The 26,023-nt window shown below is 35.4% G+C and overlaps 1 protein-coding gene and 1 long non-coding RNA gene across 4 annotated transcripts; one reads left to right on the forward strand and one right to left on the reverse strand.

Annotated features, from left to right (window-relative positions):
• LOC18587233 (DNA-directed RNA polymerase V subunit 1) lies at positions 293 to 15,842 on the reverse strand. Of its 2 annotated transcripts, none has more exons than XM_018129358.1 (19): positions 15,396 to 15,842; positions 15,017 to 15,058; positions 13,803 to 13,898; positions 13,247 to 13,373; positions 12,990 to 13,102; positions 11,945 to 11,992; positions 11,543 to 11,707; positions 10,787 to 10,945; positions 8,800 to 10,686; positions 8,519 to 8,694; positions 8,295 to 8,361; positions 8,057 to 8,181; positions 6,002 to 6,159; positions 4,493 to 4,767; positions 4,065 to 4,238; positions 3,813 to 3,953; positions 2,401 to 3,722; positions 1,850 to 1,964; positions 293 to 883 (listed from the first exon to the last, which is right to left on the reverse strand). In XM_018129358.1, exons 3-19 carry the CDS (start codon positions 13,881 to 13,883, stop codon positions 656 to 658), a joined length of 5,361 nt encoding a protein of 1,786 aa, XP_017984847.1. In that variant the 5' UTR covers positions 13,884 to 13,898; positions 15,017 to 15,058; positions 15,396 to 15,842; the 3' UTR covers positions 293 to 655. The 2 variants fall into 2 exon arrangements, with proteins under 2 accessions (XP_017984847.1, XP_007010999.2); XM_007010937.2 differs by having other exon boundaries at positions 11,945 to 11,998.
• On the forward strand, positions 16,929 to 18,794 carry LOC108663749. Of its 2 annotated transcripts, none has more exons than XR_001929760.1 (3): positions 16,929 to 16,953; positions 17,600 to 17,680; positions 18,604 to 18,794. It is a non-coding gene; the product is annotated as an uncharacterized LOC108663749 (long non-coding RNA). The 2 variants fall into 2 exon arrangements; XR_001929759.1 differs by having other exon boundaries at positions 16,933 to 16,953; positions 17,596 to 17,680.

A 26,023-nucleotide genomic window follows, 5' to 3' on the forward strand; every position in this document is an offset into this window, starting at 1 on the left:
CTTGGGCTATGGAATATGAATGTTGTATGGCATGGCAGTGCTGGGTTTTGATCATTTGCTGCCGATATCTGCACAAAGTTTTGTATTTCACCATAGTTGCCTACTTCATGCCTGTTTTATAATGGGAGCCTTTGATGATTGTTTGAGAATGTCAAAAGCTATCCTAGTTCTTTTTCTTTTTCTTCTTCTGTCAAATGCAATTCATGATTTCAAGTAATAGTATTTCATTGAGACGAGTGGCATTCAATATACTCATAATTCATCCTGCAGCATAACTGGATCAACTATCATATAACGGATACGATGGCTAAATTTATGTCTAGAAACATAGAAAGCAGAATGCGATCAATGGATTAGACATTAGAATTTATAACTCATGTCTGAGAACAATGGCTTTCCATCTATTCCCCTATCTTATCTGTGAGAAATTAGCAGGCTGCCGTCGAACCACTACTAACAAGAACAAAATGAACTGCTCATTTGTGGAAAAAGACGGCAGTTCATGTTGGCATATGTGCAAGGTGAGTTTTGGAGGGATGTAAATACACTTAACATCGGCTTATTATGTACAAATGAAAAGAAGCGGATGTCAGGAATGAACCAAGTGTCTAACTAAACCTTTGTGAGTGATATTAACACCTCAAGAGACTGAAGTCTACTTCCTATTCTCCCCTTCGGTATTCTCTGGAGCAACACTTCGCTCACGAAATCCTCCAAAACGAGGTTTTCTGAAATATTTTGCAATAAAAACATCTGCCATATCAGGATATTTCCCCTTGATGAAGTTGTCCAGACACTTGCGGTATGAGAAATCTTGTTTTCGACCATCAGTTGAGACAACATAGAAGCACCTGCTATCTGGGAAATTGCTGTGCTTGCTTACCTGTTTTGCATCAAGCGCAGATACCCAATAGTTGATTAATCAAGCATCCCGTAAATCAGGCATTCATATGCAATATGTAGGGAAAAATATATTAAGAAGTACAACATCAAAACCATCTTTCAAAGGTAACCTATTCCAACATCAAGCATCAAGAGAATTTCCAACCAATCTTACTATTGAGACTTGTTAAGCCAGGGAATTGTTCTCAGCTAGAAAGTAGGACAAAAAGTTCACTTAATCCTGTCATGATTACTCTTTTTTTTTTGTTTTTTGAAAGATGATTTTATTAGCCTCAGCAACCTGCATGCCATTCCAAGTTTCTTGCTTATTTGCAATAGACTTTCCATGGCACATTGACTTGGTCCAGGCATTAGAAGCCTGTAAACTTGCATAAGAGACTGCGCAAATACCCATTGGCAGTAAAGATCATGCATCCTAAACTACTACTGTCAAGATGATTTGATGTGCAATCATGTTTTTCCTGAGTCTTTTAAAACATCTAACTGCACTCTTCACTCAGCTCCTTGTTTAGAAACCTTAAAACATACAAACAACTTTAAACCAAATCTAAAGCTAGGGCCATTGAGCCTGGGAGAAGTTTACTTGACCATACAGCATAGGATCGACAAGCTGTGTGAACAACTCTATCTGATTATTGGTGAATCTGAAACATTGGGATTATAAGGTAACATGCACAAACATGAAACATTCGAGTCAGTAATAGGGATTAATAGTGATCTAAGTAACTAATGGAGCTTAAAGCATAAAGCACAGAACTTGTTTACATGGATGTCATGGTCCACTCTGTGCAGGTCCAAATATAACTCTCCCTTTAAGTTTTGCTTCACAGGTCAAAAGCTCACAAATCATACTAAAAGACATGGCCTAAAATTTTCCATGCACCAGAAAGGAGAGAAATCATTCAAACAAAAGCAATTAGGCAAAAACTGGATTAAAGAAGCATACCATGACATAATCAACACCGGCACCCATTTTGATTGCTTTGTCTGGATGGTGAGTGAAAACATTCTCTAGTATAAATGACTGATCAAGCGCTGACAGTGGATCCCCATCGTTGTACCTTCACATAAGAACTTTCTATTGAGAAAACTGGGTAAGAGGAAAACATGAAGAATGGAGCAGAAACTATAGACTTCAGGGCTGGGAGATGGGAACGTAGAAAGTAGTAGGCATAGTTAAGGACTCATAATAAATGGGCAAAGTAATTGGAAGTGTCTGCTTTGAAACATTTGTATCTAACAAACTTGAGCAAATCCTACAGCTTAAAAGAATCATGAAAATTCAACAAGAACCGGTACCAAATATTGGACGTGCAAATTTCTCAGGTCTTCAAAGCAGAATAGAGTATCTAATTAACAAGAATTTCCTGACTCATGCAGGCCCATGTCAACTGGACATGGGAAAAGTAACAACACAAAGAAATTGCTTCCAACTTGTAAGGCAATTGAAAACCTTTATTGACATAGAAATCAAGAGCAAATGTAAGAGAAATTTACCCAGACTGGTGCATTATTTTTCTGATTGACTGCATCAGTGGCTCAACATCTGAGAGAATATCTTGCTCCTCAGAAGTAAACATGTCTAATCTTTGTCTTGTAGCAGTGTACATTGCAGCCATACTGGAATCATCATTCATCACTCGAGCTGACTTCACAGGATGATTCTTCTTACTAGCATCTGAAGCCCAACGACGTGAGCCCCTAGACTGTCCCCACTGATGCTGTTTTTCACTTTGAGTGCTACCCAAACCATTTGGTGTATCCCAGCCATTTGAACTTGCTGGTTGATTTGACTCATCAAGGGAGCCCCAACCTTGTGAACATTCTGGTGACTTTTGTTGTTCCCAGCCACTAGATTTGGAAGAATCGTCCAAGGTTTTTGTAGGAATGACATCTTGTGTTCCCCAACCAGACCATGGCAGTGCATCATTAGCATCAGGTTTTTCAGATTCTTTTCCCATTGTTCCCCAACTAGTTCCAGTGTCCGCACCATTGGACTTGAAGGTTTTCTCTTCCATAGGGACATCTTGTGTATCATTCTTTTTCAGTCCCCAATCAGACAGTTTAGTTTGCTCATTCACACAAGTTCCATCCACTTTCGGAGAGACATCTTGTGTTTTAGATTTGCCTTTCCCCCAATCACCCCACTCAGTTTCCATTGTACCGGTCACAGCTGCTGCAACATCTTGTGTTTTAGATTTGCTTGTCCCCCAATCACCCCACTCAGATTGCTTCGTTGTACTCGTCACAGCTGCTGCAACAACTTGTATTTTAGATTTACTTGTCCGCCAATCACACCACTCATTTTGCTCCGCTGTACCAGTCACAGTTGCTGCAACTTCCTGTGTCTTAGATTTGCTTGTCCCCCAATCACACCACTCCGTTTTCTTTGTTGTACTGGTCGCAGCTGCTGCAGCATCTTGTGTTTTAGATTTGCTTGTTCCCCAATCACACCAGTCACTTTGCTTCGTTGTACTGGTCAAAGCTGCTGCAAATTTGTCACCATCCTCAGCCTTTTTATTCCATGCGGATGACACATCCCAACTGGACACCTTGTCTAAAGACACACCTTTCTCCCAACTTGACTCAGCTGGCTGAAAGTCTAAATCATTCTCAAAATCAGCCGCATCCTCAAACACAGGCTTATCCAAACCATTGCTATGTTCTGGAGACAAGCTCCATTCCGCCATGTTGTCCACGTCCATTAGATCATCAACTTCTTCTCCTAGACAAGTAGTAGTAGAACTTGGACCACTAGCACTACTGAGCATGTGCAGAAAGTTGTAGACATCTATTCCACTCTTTTGATCAAATCCAACCTAGAAAAGAAATGTGAAAATGAGAAAATGCTACACCAAAAGATGACAAAAGCTCAAGGGATATCATCATTAACTTCAAATATGACATACCTCCTTCCGATCCCATAGGACATCAAACCTTGATCCTGTTCCAACAGCCACATGTTTACCCCAAGAACAGGATGCAACAATGCTTGACAAGGAATCAACGTGACATTTCTCAGCAGCTCTCTCGAAGCACTTTCTTGGTGTCTATGCAACCATACAAGAACTAATTCAAAAGGAATGTTGGTTCATCCAAGAAGGAAAAAACGTTTACCTTTTCAACTTAGAAAGAACAAAAAACTGGAATAGATTACTTACAAACAGCGTTGCTTCACTAAATGGCACTTGAATATTCAACGAGCGAGATAGTGCTTTATAACCACCAGAGTTGAAGCCAATCAAATTTCCAGCACATGTCATGCTGTTTGCTAAGAGGATAAGGTGTTCTTTCAGAACACCTCTTGCCACCATTGACACTGAAGTCGAGAGACGCTGCAAATTTGTCACAAAAGTAAGCATTTTCAGTGACATAGAAACCTCTAGAATGAAAAAATAGAACTTCAAGACAATTTGTTTTCATAGCAGTCAATATAAGTTCCAACACTCATCCATTAATAGTCAGCAAAAGGAGATTCTGCTATGGCAGATGCCACATGTCCAAAAAATGCAGGACCAACATGAAAAGTATGCATGTCTAAACAGCCATCTAACTTTTAATCTACAGTTAACATTTGGTCAAAATATACCTGTACTGCTTGTTCAAAAGCACAAGAAATTCCAAGCAATTCCTGAACTTGCTTTATTGCATAAGGTATAGACCTCTGGGTGTCAATTAAATTTATTACTGGAAGACAACAATCTATGACAGTCCTCCAGGCATCACCATTCTGCTTCACAGCAGATTTTTCCAGAACAACATCCAAAGCCAATTCACCCTTCTGAGTCTTGCTAGGGCTTCTTATCCAAGTTGTTGTATCTGGGCTAACCCATATAATATTTGCCGAACAGATACGGGGGTCACCTGTCCATTAAAGAATATAACTAACGGTAAAACCAAAATGCAAACAACTTACCCTAAGCAACCACCATAACCAGGTTCTTATATCACAAGCTAAATAAAATTGAAACCTAGGAAGTATTCAAGCCCAACTATCACAAGATTTGGTCCAGCAAACAACTTGGGAATGGAACAACATTGTGAATTAATGATGCAACTAAATACCTCTGTGAACATCTATTTGAGTTTTGTGGCCAACATCTTTTTGGTCCCTATACACTGCTTCTATTTGCATTGAACTCAAAGAATCTAAAATAAGTAAAAAGTATGACTACAGATTAGAGGAGACCACATCCACAGCCATTGAAGAACTTAACTCATTAACCTAATTTCATATTGAAAACTTAGGTTTCTATATTATGAATTCTGAATATTCAAATACACAGAAGAACTGCAATTTCTACGATTCCTGTAGTGCCAAGGACAATGGTCAAGTTAGATTATTTAGAAGTTTTGGTTTGTTTACTTGATCTATTATTAGCTTGCATGGTATCCTATTAGCTACTCACTGTTCTCTCTCATATTTTGCTGAAAGTAAAGCAAATTGCAAAGAGTGTAATCATATTTCATTAAAATAAGCAGAAGAGTCGACAAGACCTCACTCCCTGCCTCTCTACCAACATACACAAAATCTCCAAAAAAAAAAAAAAAGATGAATGACTGTAGCAATAACAATTTCCAGCATGCTTGGAAATATGACACCACTAATATTTAATAAAGGTCAGATAGGATAAACAATCAAACCATATGTTTCCAGGGATCCTAGATGTTACCAAAACCCAAAGTACATTAAATACAATATGGTTTCAGCACAGCAGAAAGAAATTACTCTAATTCTTTGGATTATGCTGTCATGTAAACCCAAGATTACAAACTTTCATTATACCTATATAACAAGCACCATTAGTTTGGAAAAGTATAGAATTCAATAATATCTTTCAATTTTGTGACAAAATGCTATAATTTGCAATGCATTTCTATTCTTTGAAACTTATCTTCACTGCTCACTGGATATTAGATTAGTTGCATCTACTGTAAAAACCAAGAGAATGGAACAGAAAACTTGGAAAAAACAAAACCGATCACGCATCACCTCAGCTTCTAAGTAAACTTCACCAATATGTAAACTACATGGATAATATTTCATCAATAGAGAAACCAAATACCCAAAAATACAAAGTAGAGGCCAGGGCAATACCCTTGATTACTGTTTCTAGAAGAACAGGGTAGATGATGTCAACCAGGTCTTGTAAAGTACAATCTAGATGATCATCTTTTGTATTTCGGCAAAAGAACATCAAGCATGACATGTCAAGCCACTTGCCCCCACAGGATTGCTGTATAGAACAACATTCGCTGCCAAGAAGTTCAAAGAGAGGAAAATTTATGTACAATGCAACACAAAGTGCAGTAGATCAAAAAATAGTAACGATGCTGAGTTATGAGAAGCAGGATGCAAATAAACAGATATACGTCATGAACAGACATCAGATAAAATCAAACAGATAAATAGACAACACATGCTAAACACCCAACAGCAAAGGGCATCCCAAATTCTTTTAAGGTGGAAACCTACATGATCTATCAGGTTCCTTCCAAGCCACCACCAGCAGGGATCCTTTTCATGCAAATTTTTTACCAGTACTTCCATTACCACCATAATAATATCATAGAGTCAGATTATAAAACATGCTATTACAAAAGTTTCTTACAATATAATCAAAGTAGATAAATGAACAGTATCAACAAGACCCACTCTTCACCAGTCCAGTAAGAAAAGAAAATATCTGAAGACTCCATAACCAACAAGATGAAAAGGGTCCATCAACATGTAATTTCCAGTTAAAAAACACTGTTGAATCTTTTCAACTCTTCTCTTAAAGATAACAAAACAAGGAGGCAACAGCTGCCTTTACCATTGTCTGGATGGGAAAGGGAAATAGCAAACTAACATTGTTAATGTAAGAATATTGCTCAAGACACAACAAAAATTGGCACAAACTAAAGGCGTCAATCAGCAACCATGATCTAGTAAAAACTTCAGAATTGGATAAGGCCAACCATGTTTGTGGCTGCAAAGCATTGAAACCGTTGCTAAGCCTCAAGTAAACAGCATGCTCAAAATAAGTATCAAACCATTGAAATGCTGAGAACTAAACCAATCAAGAAACATAGAGTAGACCAAAAGGCATTATAAAAACCAGTTCAGAAAATACTATCTGTGCACCATTGAAACAACATCAACCAGCACATCTGAATCTTGCACTAACTCCAAAGGTAAAACGAGGTAACATATAATGGAAACTGCCCAGCAGGACTTCAGTTCCAATGTCACTTTTACATGTTAACAGCAATCAATATTATCTATTTTGTTACAAGGATAAGGTTCAATTAGACTTGATAATCTAGTGAAAGTACCAAACATTAATTACCACAAGAAAAGATGCACTGATTTTAATGATTTAAAAATGTTCAATTGAATGCCCACACCAAAAGCCTGATGCATGTTCACATGGTATCTAAAGACAAGAAACTTAAAGGCACCAGAGCACACCAAAATTTGTTCAATATTATTTCACTTCAAACCAACCTTTATTTATTTGTTCTTTTCCTAAAGGAAGAATCTTCAGGTGATTAACATGAAACAAGCACATTTTACAGTTGAAGTCAAAACCATAACAAACTGTTTCAGTCTCGTATCCTCCACTAAAACTAAATAAAATAAAAGCATGAGGTTTTCTTTTGTTTTTTTGGTAAAAGGGAGGGAATATCAGCTCAAACCTAAGATCTATATCAATGTACCACCCCACCCTTTCTAGTTGAGCTAAAGCTCAAGCGATAAGAGATTTTCAATTTTTCTCTTAATGAAAAGTGGACGCAATTTTAAGATCTCAAAACAAGGGGAAGGTGCAGAGAAGTGGTAAAATTGGATTTTTTTTCTTCAGGACTCTGAACTGATAACTAATTGTTGATAGTTGGCACGTAAGTCTTATTTTTGGCATGAGTGCAGAAATTGCAATGAATTGACAGCCATTTTACATACCACACTACTGTGATAACTGATAAGTCATACACTGCCATGCCATCAATTACAAAAAAAAAACACTAATAGCTTGCACCGATATATGCTGCTTTTCTAACCAGAGGAATTACAATAAATTTTACCAAACTACTAGCAGTAACCATTAATGAACAGTAAAATACAGAAAATGCAATTAAGCAAACAATGGCAAGTTAGGTGAAGAAAACTAACCTGAAAAACAAATCTGTCCTCTTAAAAGTATCAGCAGTCTTTTTCTTCTTACGAAAGGAAATAATAGTTTCTTGGCACTTCATATGAACCTCTTGCATGCTAATATTTAACTCTTTCAATACGGCCTGTTTTTTCACCACTTCCAAATTTAGATATCTTAAAAGAAGCAACAAGGACTCAATTTAAAGCTTTAAACATATACCAAAAGATACAATAGTGTTAAACTAAGTGTAGTAACCTTTTTGAGGAGAATGTGACCAACAAGGCCTGCTTCACTTTCTGATACAGTTTGTTGTTGCTTGTATCTGTATGCAATGAGCTAAGATTAGGACTTATACTAGTGCATTAACTTAAGCATAACCATAATCATATTTATCCCCTGTTTAGACAAACAATACATTGAGAGAAAAAATAAAAAAAAATGAAAGCCCAAAAACCAAGTGATTATTTGATTAAACATACTCAAAGATGAGCTCTACTGCAGTATCCTTCAGTTTGACTTTTCTCAAATGATTCTTAACCAGATATGCTGCATTCTCTTGACAATACTTTCTCCCACAATCACAATCTTTCAAATACAGAATCACACGGCGGTCAACTAGGTCATTTTTGAAACTGACTTTGCAAAGCAATATTTCCTGAAAATAAGAAAATTCTGTAAGTAATGAAATGTGATACTCAGAAAAGACACACTTAAGCACCACCTAACCATTTCATTCTGCACATGCCATAATGGAGAGTACCTTCATCAGTTCCCAAGAAGAATTGCTGCTAGGTGTTGAATCAAGAACTGCTTTATATGCTGGATTTGACATCGCAGTAGCAGCTAAGACACCCACAGGTTCACCAGCAGGGAATTGAGGTTTAGTTCTAGCATTCAACCCATATTGAAATTGAATTATTGAATTGCTACTGATATTTCTAACTGTGCCATCATAACAAATAACAACATCACGAAGAATGGCCATCAAATTCTTAAACAAGGTCCCAGGTTCAGACAATCCTCTCGAGGAGCGAACAATGACTTCTCTAGTAGAGATTGAATGAACCATCCCCTCATACGGATCCAGCCCATGGAAAAAGCAGCTCTTGATTAGTCCAAACTCAGCAGAAGGATAATCAACTCCATCAGAAGGATATATGCTTTGAAATTGGTATGCCACATCTTCAACCAGAGTCTTCGAATAGAATTTTCCTTTATTAGAAAGCTGCAGTCCTAAGAACCCAATCTGCTGAACAACCTTATTAACAGTTGAATCACTCTTAGAATCAATTAAGTCACCCAAGGCAGATGAATTTAGTATGAAATTTGCAACTGGTGCTTTTGCTACTCGGATGTGATTCTCCATTTGCAACCCAACTAATTCATTATATGTTGACCTTAACTGATAAAGCAAAGGAGAAATATCCTGGATGTCCTTCTGAATATTTTGTATGACTTCCCTGGATATGGAAAAATCTTCAAGACTAACACTGAAGCCTTCTGCAAAGACATTTTCCATCAATAAAGGCTGTAGAGAATCAAAGAAGTTGAGAACCTCTTTAGGACCCTTCTCAAAGAAAATAGATGTCACAACTTCATTAATCACAGACTGCATGAGGTCCCTACTAAAATCTACTGTCAATATGTCACTTTTGCTAATTAAGTATCTATCTCCAGAGCAGTCTAGGCAGGCAGGAAAAGCAGTCTGCAGAATTTGTAAAGCTGTCCAACAAGGGCCAAAAGAGTTACCCTTCAAGAAAGCAGGCTGTGGCAAAGCTGAAGAGAGAAACATTGACAATTGTTGAGCATCTGCCTTTTTAAACAAAAGTGTCTTAAGCATAACTCTCAGTGACAACAACGAATCAGTTGCCAACTGCAAATTTAGGTTGCCATTATGAGAGCTAAGCAACTGCTTCTCCACCGAAAAGAGCTCAAAAACTTCCGCTTTTGCAGCTAAAGACTGAGGATAGAACAGGTGAATACAATCTCCATCAAAATCAGCACTTAATGGGCCACAAATTAGGGGATTTATCTTCACTGTGTGATCATCATGCACATATACTGAAAGAGCCTGCAATGAATGCTTATGTGTGGTTGGCGGCCTATTTATGAAAACAATGTCCCCATCCATAATTCGCCGATGTACCACCTGACCAGGTCTCAAAAAGGTATGCCCCTTCGAACCCTCCCTCAACGAATATGTGGAAGAACCATCTCTGTAGGTCAAACACAACTTGTTATCTACCAGATTTTGCAGATATCTCATGTTGTGCATGTTGACCCTCTCCTCAAACGTAATTCTCTGAGCGATTTCAGATGGAATGCCAATTTCATTTACCTTTTTGTATGGATCACCAGTAATCACACCACGTGAAGAGAACCCTGAACCCTTTCTAATGAACAATGTTCTCATTTTCTCCAGCCACGCCTTCGTTGAAGAATCACTAGCATCTTTGCTAATCCCGTATCGTGCATCTATATTGCGAGATGCTTTAACAGTACCCCTAACTTGAAGATACTGCTCAACTGCTGATTGCAAATCATTAGCTTCTACCTCATGAGATTCAAAATTTGGGGTGCCGGATCGTGAGCTTTTGATGATCTCAACTTGCTTCAGAACCTTTTTCAGCATTGCTGTTGAAAGATCCTGACAAACATAATAGATGCTTAACCACAGAGACATAACACTAACATGTTCAGACTAAGAGATCAAGAGATGCAACCTCATTTGCTCACAATACACTTACCGAGGACATGATACTAACACCATCAGATATGTCTGGTACGGACAAACAATTGGGAGGAACAGGCAAATACCGCAAAATATATCCCTCCTGTGGGAAGAACCCTTTCCCAGAAAGCTTTCGTCTTGTCTCTGCAGGTATTCTCTTGAGAATTTCCATCACCTGTTAGTGATTTCAAACAAATTAACCTTAACCCTGAAACAATTGATATTTCACCATAAACACAATATAAAAAGATGTTCAGATGACAGCCTAAGAAACATTTTAGGAAACCTTATGCTTTCTGATGATACTTATTCTACATTCAGTAAAAATTCAGAATTCATCCAGCAAACCAACTACTTAGAGCAGCTTATATTCAGGAACTTATGATGATTTAAAAATCAGATGCCTTTGGGTATTTTTCATAGCCAAATAAAATAATACAAAATCAAGTTGCTGATAAATGAAACCAAGGAAAACAAACAAAAAATCAGCAGATCTTGAATGTACTACAGTCTGCTTTAGAAGACTACCCCTAAACTGAACTTTTTGATACTAATACAAATACACGCATGTCTAAAACCTCAACCACGTCTTATGGTGCAGTATGATAAATAAAAATAAGAAATGTAAAGCTCAAAATAAAAGAATAAAATCACAAGAAAAATAGAAAGAAATGGTGAATCACACACAATGACTCATATTGAATCGCAACAAATAAGAACAAAGTGAAAGCCTAGGTCAAACACCCAAAGAGGAGAGCACTTGAAGCCAAACCTCACAAGGCAGCAGAGTTCGAGTGTTGTGATGATCACCATAGCGGAAACCATATTTCTCTAAAAATTCCCAGGAAGTCCTTGCTTGTCTAGATGGCTGCTTCAACTCCAAACTACAAGCACCATCTGTTGTTTTAACCTCTTTGATTGAAACTTGTGGAGCATTCTATGAAAATCAAAAGAAAAAAGAATAAGATAACAAAAGAATAACACACCTCTAACTGAAAAAACAGAGAACAAGTTCATAAACAAATTAGTCCAATTTCTGCCCACAGTCCAGTTGCTCACCCAATATATAAGGAAAACATGCTCCAGGCAGAAGGGCTCACTAATATCAAGAAATAATTCTCATTTAACATGCAAGAGAAAGAATAGGGTAGAAAAATGTTAAGCACTTTCTCACCTCACAACAGGATGCTAACAATCTGTCAGAAATGCTGCCACTTTTAATCTGAAACTGAAGGGTACAGACTTAAAACCATCAAGCATGTAGAATACAACAGCAGATTTAGCAGCATGCTAATTAATAAGAAGTAAAGAATTAGGAATCCTAATGTTCATGAAAATATAAGGAATATTAAAAACTGTAGCATACGCAAAGAGTTTATAGTTTCAAATTGCCAGAGAAGAAATCAAGGTATTTCTAGAAGTTTCCACGTGATTAATCATTTTTTTTTTACAAACCTGACAATCTTTAGCAGTTCACAAATTCACACACCACTTCATGATTTGTCCACATGTGATAAGGATGGTATAAGCTAAACAAAGGACAATCACCTAAATTGTTGATCTTAGTACAGAGAGGAAATAGGTAAAATGAAGATAGACAAAGCAACTTCAATTGGAAAGAAATAAGGGATGGCAAATAAGAACCTTTTACATCCTCTATGTATTTTTGTTCCTCACAAACATTTGGGAGAACCATTTAGCTAGGAGCGGTGTGAGGCAATAGAAAAAACTTTCATCACTTTGACTAACTGGCATGATTTTAATCATGTTGTAGCTCAAACAAGTGAACCATTCTTGGCAACACTTTATCTACTTTGAAGGGATTATTTCTTATAAACCATTTTTTTCCCGCTGTCAGTAAGGAAACAATATATATGATATTCTTATAAGAGTCAATTATTGATTGTGATAGTTCTCTTTTTAATGACCTTCTCAGTTCATAATTTTAAAATATTTTTTGATATAAGAAGTCTAAATCCTACAAGGTTTAAACCCCAACATCCCACAATTTATGTCTTGCCCTAATGAAGCATGGAAATATGTGATTAACGCTTCAACCTAAAAGACTATGCATTACCTGACAACCAAATACATAGACCCTTCATCTTCCTCAGTTAATGCAAAAGAGGCCAAGAGAGATCAGAGTCTCTTTCTTGTAAATGGAAACATTAAAACAAGAGCATCTATAATGGATAACGCAATAGTTGATATGCTAGTACCTTGTTCTTCATTCTTAAGCATTTCAAGCACAGCAAACTCAACAGTCGCTTCAATTCACTGATATGGCTAGGATGATATATTGGTATTGGTAATTCAATATATCCAAAATGACCTGAAAGCAACAACATGAATGAAAAGTTCAGCATTTCAAAGATATTCTCAATGGCATGATCTTTCTTTATTATAAATATTTTCTTTATTTTTCTTGTTTTCAACTTTTTATACACTACAAGGATAGAAGTAAACACTTACACACCTTCACATTTACCAGGTTCAGAAGTACCACACGCATTACATTTACCAAATTCAAGGGGCAGACCAAGGTAGGAATTTGAGAGCTGACTAACATGGTTTATAGGAAAGCCACTGATTGATGCTGCAAACTGCAAATAAAGTTTATGAAATGGAAAAAAAGTTAATTAGCATCACAGAATGAACTAGCACAACAAATTAGAAAATTCAGTCTGATATTCACAATATTTATTTGAGAACAAATACTTGGTAGATGATAACCCTAGTGAATCAAAAGTAGATTTCATAGAAAACACTGTTGGTGAATCATTCCATTTCGCTAGTTTAGATGCTAAAACTACTTCCAGAAAGAAGCGCAAATAAATAACAGTGATAACTCCTCTGCAGGAACCAAAATACGAGAGGGAGGGGATGGAGCAGCAAAATAAGTAGACCATCCAAATGTTGTATGTTGCAATCATCCAAATGACAACAGATCAAGGATGAAGATCATTGCTATACTAAAACAAGCTAATGGTCAAATAAATTGGAAAAAAAAAAAAAAACAGATTTCTACTTACAATTTCCCTAGGAGTCGCCAAACAGAACCCTATACCAACTATCTCACCATCTACAGTACTTGCTGAAGAATTTTCCTCCATCTCTCTTGCTTTAAACTGTAAGACAATACCGTGCAAAGAAACAATCTAATAAGTATCAATTGGAGAAAGATCTGGAAAAAAACCACAAAATAGTAAAAAGCCGATGTTAGCAATATTCAAACCATTGGCAGCTTTCTCCATATTACCATAGCTCATTCAAATGTTTCAATTAAGTTGGATGCCAATCCCAGATATCATACAGCCATCCTAGATACTAAGGATAAGGACAACATAATATTGTTTTACGAATCCACCTCAGTTTATGCTTTATACTTACACATGCTTCCATATCAACTGAATAAATCAGCGCATAGCAAACTTGCTAAACATGAGAGTCGGCAGTTTTCCATGAATAACATTTAATTACATGCATGACGCAAAGTGAACAAGAGAAGAAAATAGCGAGTGGAATAATCCAGCATACAGTACAAATCAGAGACAAAAGTACTTGTTCTCAATAGGTACTTCATGCAATTGAGCTTTTTCCAAAAAAGCATGAATTACAGTAAGTACAGCATATTAAATCACAAGAAAAAATTTGTGTTATTCATTCCACTCACCGACTGATAGAATCAACAGAACTACAATTTATTAATAAAATAATTAATTTAATGTTGAAGGGGACTAAAACACTTTTTACTTCAAACCATGCCGAAGTAAAGACACTCAAGAAACAGTAGTATTTATTTAAAAAAACTATATTCAGTTATTCTATTAAATGAAGTAGCACACCCAAAACAAACTCAAAATGATCAAAATCAGCAGCCAAAAACAAGAATTTTTAGCTAGCTAACTTCACAAAGTCATCCAGCCAAGAAACCAACAAATAGATAAGGGGAAATATTTCTTGTATCTGGAATAGAAAAAGATTCATCCTGACTAAGGCCTACTTCAAAATACTCTAATTCAATAGGAAGATAGATAAAGAAAATGCAAGACAAAAGCATGCATATACATACATATATATAGAGAGAGAGAGAGAGAGTTTTCATAAAACCAAGCCAACCCAAAACACAAATGGCTCAAATTCCTTCCATTTCTCTTTCTTTCTTTACTCATTTTTCTCAACAAAAACCACATGCAAAAATTGGATTAAACTAGAAGTAATAAGAAAAGGTAACAAGCCAAATTACCTCAAAATTTTCTTCCTTTTGGTCTACCTCAATGACCTAACCCTGAAAAAACAAAGAAACCCAGCAAATGGGTTTTAGCAAACGAGTCAAAAAAAGAGCCTAAAAGTTAAAACCTTTGTTTGATTGCCAATAAAATGAAGAAAAGAGACAATGTCTAATATTCCAGTAACAAACCAACAAAACCCAAGTAAAAACTCAACTCAAAAACTGTAAAGACACAAACTTTTTTTTCAAAATTTAGGGGAAAAAACAAATACCCAGAATTCAAAAATGTCAGCTTTTTTTTTCCATTTTCTTCTCCTTTGCTACACTTTCTAACAGCCCAAACATAAAAAAAAGTTCATAACTTTAAACCCTTGAGACTTAAAAAGGAAATTACCTCAAATGTCTTAGTTCTGTATTGTCTGAGACTGTGATTTTTGAAACACTAAAAAAATATATAAAGCCCTAAAAAAAACACCATAAAAAGAGAGGAAACCAAATGGGTTTTCAGTGTAGGAGCTAAAAATGATTCTGAAGAAACCAAAAAGTCTATTTATTGGGAGAAACCGAGAAGGCAAGAGAAAATGTACACAAAATAAACAAATTTATTTTGATTAAAAATTTTTTTTAAATAAAAAAATGTCGCTCCCTGAATTTGTACAGTTTCTCTTTCTCTCTCCCTCTCAGTGAAAGAAAGAGAGAGGAGGGGGAGGAAAACCGCTTTAGAGAGTCAAATGAGAGAGAAGCAGCACAATTACTAGCGTTCGGAAATTGGAGTTTTTAAAATTTCCTTTTTTCCGTTTTGCATGAGGGAATTTTGGCCTCGTTTTTAGCTTTTCCTTTTCCGTTTGGAATTTGAGTTGTTGGGTACCGTCCACCCTAATTGCGTTTTCGGAGGGCTTTTTCTTTGGGTTCTGAAATGACACTAATGGGCTCCTTCTGCCGTTGTTTTTCTTTTTCTTTTTTTATCATTAAGAATTGATTTCATTACTTAAATTTCATTAAAAGAATTTTTTTTTTTAAGAAGCATCACATGTTCTATGCATTTTTGTGTATGAAAACCTAATTATAATGTGTGACCCTATCAAGCTCGATTAAAAAATAATATTATACCGAGTGATACAATTAAGTTAAATCGAGTTTTGAATTAGTTCAAATAAAAATTCTAAGAGAAAATTAAAAATTTTGAAACCCACAAAATGGCTTAAAATAGTGATTCGGAATTCAAGATCTAGTTTGGAGTCCATTAGGAAAATTGACCGATTAAGAACAAAACGGTTATTTTACCATTTGATGATAAAATGGAGATTTCTAACCAAGATTTGATCACATTTGACCAAGAATAATTGTATAAAATATAATTATGATTATTGGAGTATAAAATGATGTTTAGTAGTGAAAAATTGTGATTTTCGATATTTTTATAGTACAAGGGCAAAATGATAAATTTGCCACTAGAGGACTAAACGAAAATTTTTATAAAACAATTTTTGCCCCATTTGGTTAATATTGATCAATATTAGTATTATTTGAGGTTGAAAAGTAGAAATAATGTGATTCCGGTACATTTCGGAGTATAGGAGTAAAATAATAATTTTATCGTTCTAGGGGTAAATCGGTAAATTTTTCGCCCCAGCACTTGTCAAGACCAAGAGATTTTAATTGTGGTAGGATTGGATAAATACTAGAATATTTGTGGTGGAAAATTAAGAAAAAAAGTTAAAAAGTTAAATAATTGGGCCAATAAGCATGTGACACGTGGCATGCTTGATTATTTTATTATTTTCTATAGATATCAACCCATTAAATCCTTAATTCTCTCACCATATTCGGCCTAGGCAACCAGCAACAAGAACANCATCCAGCAACAAGAAAAAAGGAAGAACAAAAGGAAAAACAAGAAAACCTAGGTGGAAATTCAAAGAAAAAGTGAAGAAATCAAGGAAACAAGCTAGGTAAGTTAAAATTTCTTTAATTCTCCTTGATACCTAGCTTACCCATGCTTTTGTTCTTGATTTCCATGGTTGAATATTGAGTTATCATGATGAATTCAATTCTGAAAAATGGGTATGGAAGAGGAATTGTTGTTGGAATAATTTGATTTTAGACTATGTTAGTGTTTAGGGATAGTTAAGCATGGTTATGAACAAAAACACAAAAGAAATATTCAATTTCTCTAGGGTTCCTTGTTGGTCGAACCATGAGGGCTGAATATCAATGGGGCATTGTTTTTATTTCAAGGAAAATGGCTTGAAAAATGATGAATTAAGGTGAGACGGTTATGTAGAAAAAATTTCGGTGCTAGTGCACCAAATGACCGAATTTTTCTATAAGGAACTGTGAGGGTTCTAATACTGAATTTGGCTTTATTTAAATGGTATATGGTAAATTAAGGTATTGAGGAGAAATGGATTAATTTGGAGGTGATTTGGACACAATCGTCAATTAATCGGTGATCGGTTGAATTTAATCGATACCGCGATTAAGCGGTAATCAAACGTATTTTTGCATTTACATATCAAACATTAGTAATTTAAATTAGTTTATATCAATTTAGGGACAATATAGTAAATTCTTTGACTTTGTTATTTATCAAGATAGTGAGACGTCCGGAAAAGGCAAAGGAATTGCGCTTGAGGACTATTAGTCCGAGTGCACCCGGAATCTGGATTTTCGATATCGGTGAGTGGACTTGCATTTCAAACTTGTTTTGGGGAATATAAAAGATTCTATCCAACTTGTCTTAGAAAATGTACCTTGTGATCAAGCTTTTGTTAAATGGTTTGATGTTGTGATATGTGATTGCTATGGATTCATGCATTTTTGCAATATGATGATATATATATGTGTGTGTTGTGCATGATGAATAATATTGTATATAATGACTGTAACCGTGTGTGTGCACGATGTGGGAGGGATACACATGCTGATGATGATGGTGGCTTGAGAGATGGATATGATAGTGCCCGTGTGCACGATGTGGGGGGATGTACACGATGGCACTGATTGTGCATGATGTGGGGGGATGCACACGATGGTGCCTGCTATATGCACGATGTGGGGGGATATACATGAGCCGGGTGTGATTATGATGATATTGATATTTGTCTATCAAATTATGCATATCTAGACTTATGAAATGAAAGCTCATGAATGTGATATATGGTTGACATATATGTGAAATTTGATACTTTGCACTTTGGGAATTTTCATGAGTTTTATATTGATTTTGTTGGTTTAGTAGGGTGGCCTTTTTGTTGAGTGAAGGGAAACTTTTCTCTTGTCGCTCTGTTTCGCTGCAGGGAGAAACTCTCGGGTTTGAGGGCCTTCACCAGAACTGGTTCTCGCTACAGCGAGAAACTTTCTATCCATTTTGCTAACTTGTGGGTTTTTACCATATTTCTCATTTCTTTGGTACCTTAGTTGAGCATAGATTTTTGTAAAGTGATTTACTCATATGGGGTTTAAAGGAGTTAAAACAATTGCATGGTTTTGAGAAAATGAATGCATCATGATTTCGATAAACATTCCTTATGGTATGCTTGTTCCCTTCTTGTTCACTCACTAGTATTGTACTCACGTTTTATAAAAATACATGTTTTCAGATCAGGTGACTGTTGGACCTAGATCGAGGAGTCCTCGTAGTGCATCTCGTGGGTATGTGGCTGGCATTCGATAGTAATCTCTTTTATTGTAAATGTCTCTACTGAAAATCATGGGTCATTTTGTATTGTGAATACAATCTAATAATGTGAATATGTGTATGCAATGTAAATTGCTAAATACATGACTAGTATAGTGCATATATATTATTATTGATAATGCCATTGTGTTTTGGCTATGTTCACATCCGAAAAAAGGTGTGTGTATGTGTATGCATAATATGATAAATTTGTTAAGCAAAGGTAAATGGATAGGCTTGCTTGGGCTTAGTGAGCTATGCTCATTAAGCTCATGCGTCGGTCATGGCCCGGGAAATTAGGTCGTGACATGCAATTTCAAATCGAATTTTTAAACTTAAATAGATTCAAATCGAATTTCATTAACTTGTTTTGTGATTTTCAAAATTTCAAAATTTTTAAAATTTTTTTAAATATTATTTTAATTTATTTAAATGAATTTAGAGATAAAATAAATGTTTTCATTTGACAAAAAATAAAATATAATTAAAAATACAATTCAATTTGATTTAAGTGATTTTAATATTTCAAATTATGAATCAATAATCAAATTAAAAACATGTTAAAAATAATCGAATCGAAACCAAATCAAACACAATTAAAAAATCGATCCAAACCAAATCAAACGTCACGGTTCGAATCAATTTTCAATTTTCTTCAATTTTTTTCATCCGTCTTATTTGTTTGTCTTGTTTGATTTCATGGAATTGCCTTCAAAGTGGAGGGTAAATTAGGAATTTTAATTTGTAACTTGGAGGATGAAGTCCGAGGGAGGGACAACACAATAGTGCCATTCTACTCACACTTCTATAATGTTTCGTTTCTCTTTTTACTTTTTTATAATGTCATTTAATTAATATGATTAAAATTAATTAATTAATTTGATCTTGGTTAAAGTTATACCTATCCAAGGATAAAAAATTGATAATGGGTCTGACTTTTTTCTTCATTACTCTTTTTTATGTAAATGATGATAACGGATGTGTTAAAAAATAATATGCAATTGTTTGATCAAAAGCACATTTATTAAAAATATAGCATAAAAAGTAAATTTTATTAAAAATTAATAGGATTTATTTTTATTTAAGAGTCCCTTTGATAATCAGTTTGAGACAAGTAAAATTAGAATCTTTAACATTTTTATTTAAATTTTCAAAATATTTGAGTGATGTGCTTAATTGAAAATAATAGACCGAATTGATTTTAAATTCAAGCTTAAATACAAAGGATTGAATCATTAAATAAAAACTATACTATATATATAGTATTAATAAATTATATTTCACATAGAATTTAGTTCTTCCCTCTTTATAAAAACGCCATTACTTTTTTATATTTTATGGAATTGCCTTGATAGAGGATTTTTAACATTGGTTTTCATTCCTCTTCTTAAATCGGCACATCATATGCAAACAACCTATTAACTATTCATGCTCCTTTCCTCTTTGCTATTTCATTATTTGTCTTGAATAATTTGAATTTTGTGATTTTTTTTTTATTGATCTTCGATGTTGGTGTGAGGGTTGAGTGTTGTACATGATAGGTTTGATTTGGAGATTAGTTGAGATAAACTTTTTATGTGATTCATATTTATGTTCATTAGTTTGGTTTCTTCATTCGTTATGTGCTTCTTGTAGTTTGATGGGTTTAGTTGAGAAATTAAAAAGTCATTTTAAAAATGATTCAAGATCGCTTATATTATTTTTGGATGTATTTATAATTGTATCATTTTTAAAGAACTAAATTTACATCTGACTAATTATTTAATTTTAGATTTTTTGCACGTGAATAACGATGAATTAATGATTCATGCATTGCAAAATACTGATAAATCGAAAAAAAAAAACTAATAGAATAGCAAGGCCATTACACTTAAAGTATGTTGAAATTTTATCACATTAACTTTAGAAGTGACGAAGGAGAGCAAGTCGCACTAACTTCAAAAGAGAAAAAAGATCGAGGGGTGCAAAAAGGAAGAAGTCAAGTTCAAGGTACATGTTGTCTTCGATGAAAGCCCACGTGGCCAGAGTCAAAGTCATGGTAGGTGAGTTGAAGGAGAAGTATGAAGAGATTGAGGCATTCATCAAGATATTTAAGTCCTAACGAGACAAGTTTAACATGGAGATGCACAAGGCTTTAAACTAGTTGTTGAACAGCTTGACCTAGAAGAATGCGGGACTAAAGTCCATGGTTGAGGCACTGAAAAATGGGCTCAAGCAACTTAAGGGAGAAGTAGTTGCATGCCAAGCCACTACAAATTGCTAGTCCATGGCATCCTTGGTGGAGGTGCCCAAGCCAGTGCCATTTGTGGGGAGTAGTTCTACCAAAGAGGTCAACAACTTCATATTAGGCCAAGTTGAGCATTGTTATGTTGTATTTGACGAATGTAGATCTTTTATGGTAGCATCATAGGGACAATGAAGTGAGACTCTAGGAACGTGTTGTGACCACATGAGATAGGTTCATAAAGGAGCTAAAGCAATAGTTCAAGCTTGAGTACACGAGGATGAAGCCCAAGGTAAGCTCCACAAACTTACATATAAAGGCAAGGTAAGGGACTATTGTCAAGAGTTTTTTAAGTTATTGCTCACGGTGTCGAACATAAGCAAGACAGAAATGCTTTTTTGCTTCATGGATAGGTTAAAATTATTGGTGAAGGATGAGTTGCAACACTAAGGCATGCAGGATATGAGTTGGGCCATTACCATGACAAAATCAATAATTGAGTTTAAGTGTGCCGACATTCCTTAACATTGGCATAGTAATGAGAAACAGGTGATGGAGGCTCTTCATTTAAGGGAGAGGCTGATGGAAGCTTGCCAACAACAAGCTCAAGATCAAGGACAAAGGTCGGGGAGAAAAAAGTCCTCAAGTGTTATTTATGTGACAATCCCAATGGGTAAAAGAGTACCTAATTAAGAAGAAGCTTTTCAGCGATTGAAAATGAAAGTAGAAAGGACAAGCTACAACAAAAAGACGCATGCTTGAGTGGTTGTTGTTTTGTCATTGTCTTTTGTATAAGGCCTCTTTTCTTGTTATTATGTGATGATACTGACTATTTTTTTGTATGATCCTATTAGCAACATTGACGTCTGGCTTTGTGAAGGCTGCAATTGCATTAGAAGTTTTTTTGTAACCAATGAGGCACTATGATACTACCTTGTTGTTAGATTTTTGTATGTCTTCAATGAAATATATTTACTACTTGCCTTTCAAAAAAAAAAAACAAAAAGAACGCAAGCAAATAAGTGTCACAGAGACGTATTGAGGATCGAAGACCTTTAATGCAGTAAATAGACATGGACAACCCATAAGGGAAATATGGTTGGGCACCAATAAAGTGTGATACGAGATAGAAACTTCCTTAATGGCATGGTAAGGGTTGAGCAAATTCTGTAGAATGAAGAGGAGTAAGTGAGCACATGAATGAGCACATGAAAGATTGCAGCGTTCCTCTAACAACGAGGATGTTGCTAGCTTGAGTAGGGGAGAATATCACATGCTGAGTGACAATGAGACCGATGAGGGGCTATCCAAGGTGCTGAGCCATCAAGCAACAGGCCGTAGGTGAACTAGAAAAAAAACAAGCGAACCATAGTTACTACTTGCCTAGACAGACAAGCCTAACACGCAAGTAAGCAACCGACTACATGGCCCAGTCAAACCATGCAACTAGGCAGTTTGCCCAGTTAGGTCCAATGGTCATTGGGCTAGCAAGCAAATAGACTCGTGCCCTTGTTAGGTGGCATTGGAAAAAATTCAAAATTCTACTTATTAAGGGGTTTTCCACTCCCCCATAATTGTTAGGGGGTTTATTTGCCCCATATGAAAATTGTATGGGGATTTCTTTGGCCTATAAAATGAACCCCCACCCCTCGCACAAATCTGGATAAGCAATAATATTTTCCTTTACCTTCATTTTTTGTCTTGTTTGTAGACACTTAATTTTGTCTGGGGTGTTTTTTTTAAAAAAATTATGAAAATAAAAAAAAGAGGCAGAGAAAATTAGGGAAAGAAAATAGAAACAATTAAAGAGAGAAAAAAAAAGTAGAGGTATTTGAAAAAAAAAGATAAAATAATTCTTGAGTTCCTTTTATATCTAAGAGAATCAATTTAGTTTCTAAAAAAACTATCTTGATTAAAGGGAAAGATAAAAAAGAAAAAACAGAAAGAGTGTTCTACTTTTTTGAATAAGGTTTAAAGAGTGCTCCTCATTCTTGACAGTGCACACTTGGTATCTGGATTTGACGCTTATTATCTAGATTTGCAATTTGATTTTCATTTTAAGTTTTTCAGCCCAATTAGGTAAGTTTCTTTTTTATATGATTCTAATTTTTATTTTTATTTATTTCTTAGGACATTTAAAAATTAGGAGTTCACATAATTTACGTAAGTTCTCCAATATGAAATCTCAATAATGCCAAAAGCGGCTTCTCAAAAATTTCTAAGTGAGAAAATTGTCCAAAATTTTGCCATAAGTGTTTGAAGGTTTAGAAAAATTTTCGATACCCAAGGATTTACATACATATTTAAATAAAATAAAAAAGATAAAAATTATACAATTAAATAAATAAGTTCTCTAACGATAAAATCTTAAGAATGCTAATAACGGCTTCTTAGGAACCTCTAGGTGAGAAAATTTTTTAAAATTATGCCATAAGCATTTGGAGGTTTTGAAAAATTTTCAATATTAAGAAGTTTTATTTATTTCAAAAAACTACTAAAATAGGAAAAGAAAATAGAATTAAAATATTAGACTAGATTTTATTTAATAAGGCTTAAAGGAAACATAATTGATAGGGTACCAATTAAATGGGTATTGTGGGAGTGCTAATACATTTCTTATACGTAAATGAACTTTCGAACCTAATCTGCTTCGTAAATTAGAAATTATTCTTTTTAAAGAACTAAGTCAAGCCTATGACTTTATTAGAAAAATAGATTCACTTGAGTGGTCAATCACACCTCCAAAAAGATTGATGGTGACTCCCTTCTACAACAAACGGTTGAGTTCTAAGACTCGCACATTATGACATTGTTTCCTTTACTTTTTATTTCCATCTTGTGTGAGTAAGCAAACTCAAGAGAAAGATAGACTGTTAGACTGACTTACACAAAACTCGAGGAAGTTGAGTGAGCATCTGAGGTCGCATGTTGGCTCATTGAGAAACTCACACATGACACCAAAATCTAGAGAAAAAGAAAAAGGTGTAATACATGAATTTGCTCTCAAAATTAATCAAAATATTCAATTTACTCCTTCAACTTTTATGTTATTCAATTAAGGTTCAAGACTATGTATTCTAATATTAATGATATTGATGATATCTCCTTTCCATATGTACAGAATCATTAACTTCCATCTATGTTTCCATATGTACAAAATCATTAACTTCCATCTATGTGCATAATTCATGGCTAGACTATAGAACGTTACCTTCGTTAGGTGATATAGTCTTGATTACATAGATTGTAATTAACTATAGTACTCTATATAAAAAAAGCATCACCTACTATCAATAAGAATTATCCTTGAGAGGTATTCTGAATTTATATGGTATCAAAACGGGTCTTTTTAAATTTTATTTGTAGGCATGTCTGGAGATACAACATATAAGACTAGTGGGGATTTGATAACGGTGGCAAACACATCCCAAAGCATTACAATCGATACAAATTCACCATATCATCTACATCCCTCTGATCACCTAGGTCTAGTTTTCATAACACATCTTTTAGTGAAAATGGCAAAAATTACTTCACTTGAAGTCGTTGTTTTTTGAATGCATTGCAGTCCAAGAACAAAGTAGGATTTGTGGATGGAAGCATAAAGAAACAAGATGTTAACTTTGGAGACTTTCAGCCGTGGATGCGATGTAACACAATAGTGTTGTCGTGGCTGAAGAATGCATTGGCTAAAAAGATCTAAGCAAGCACTACCCATGTTGATACCGTTGTAGACACTAAATTGTAAACAAAAAATGAATTAAAAAATATATAATAAAATTAAAAAAAATGAAAAAAGAAAGGAGAGAGGTACGACTGGCAAGGTGCGGACGCACCCTGCCAGGCACCTCTCTCACCTGCCAGACGCGAATTTTTCGCGTCTGGCAGGATAGTGGAACTTGCCCCCTGGTGCCCAAGGACCAGGCAATGGAGCGTGCCCCCTCCAGAACCCGGGAATCGGGTATAAAGGAGAGGGGGCACTGTAGCATCCGGGGGGGGAGAAACCTACAAGCTTTCTAAGCAATCGAGAGCAACCAAAATTAGCCAAAAAAAAAGAAAACAAAAAATCAATCAAAAAAGACACCCTAAATTTGCCTAGCAGCCAGAATCAACACAAGGAGAAATACCACACAGATGCACAAAAAATGATAGGAAGCCTGGGGTTTTGGGCCCGCCGCCGGTGAAAAGAAAAAGCAAAGAAAAAGCAGAGAGTTTGGTTCGAGCAGTGCCGACGAGGGGAGGAAAGCCATATTCGGGTGACGAAAGTAAAAAAGGGTTTAGGTGGCCGGCGGGAAGAGAGAGAGAGGGTGAGAGGCCGACGCCGATAAAAGGAAAGAGAGAGAGATCCGATTTAGTGGGAGCTGAGGCTTTTGGGTTCACCAATCACCGGTGAAAGAAGAGCGAGAGAGATCTGGACCACCGGTGATAGGAGATCTGGAAATCGGATGGAGTTGTGCTAAGGAGGAGACAGCCGACCGGCGCAGGAGAGACGTTGCCGATTCGGGAAAGAGCTGACCGTTAGGTTGGCCGGCAGCTTGTAGAGAGAAGTTAGAGAGTTTGTGGGTAGAGAGAGAAAGTGAAGGGGAGAAATGGGAAGAAAAGAAAGAATAGGGGGTTTTATAGTTAGAGCTTAAAGCTAAACGGTGTCGTTTTGGGGAATACGATTGGGCAGCTCAAGGGCATTCAAAACGACTGCGTTTTGGCTCAGGAAGGCTGAATACTTGGGGCATGTTCGCGGGCTTTCTGCCAGACTGATGCGTACCGGGCTAAGTTGGGCTTGAATCTTGGGTAAGTTTTAAATCTTGAGCTTTTGTTTATGATAGTTATGATGATTTGCTTAATGTAGCCTTTTGTTAGTAAAATAATGAGAACATAGTATAATAACATGGTAGTATAAATTAAAAATATAAAAAATAATAATAAATAAAAAAATCAAAATCATTAAAATAGAAAACATAAAAAAATAGGTAAATAACAAAAACAACAATAATAAAATAATAATATAAATGAATAAAACAAACGATAGGCTAAAATATTAAATTAAGAAATTAAAAAAATTATTATTAGATTAAGCATTAAAATAATAAAATAGGTATGAGAATCAATATTATAAAGTTAA

This window comes from Theobroma cacao, chromosome 10 (genome assembly GCF_000208745.1).
Source record: "Theobroma cacao cultivar B97-61/B2 chromosome 10, Criollo_cocoa_genome_V2, whole genome shotgun sequence".
NCBI classification, from domain to species: Eukaryota; Viridiplantae; Streptophyta; class Magnoliopsida; order Malvales; family Malvaceae; genus Theobroma; species Theobroma cacao.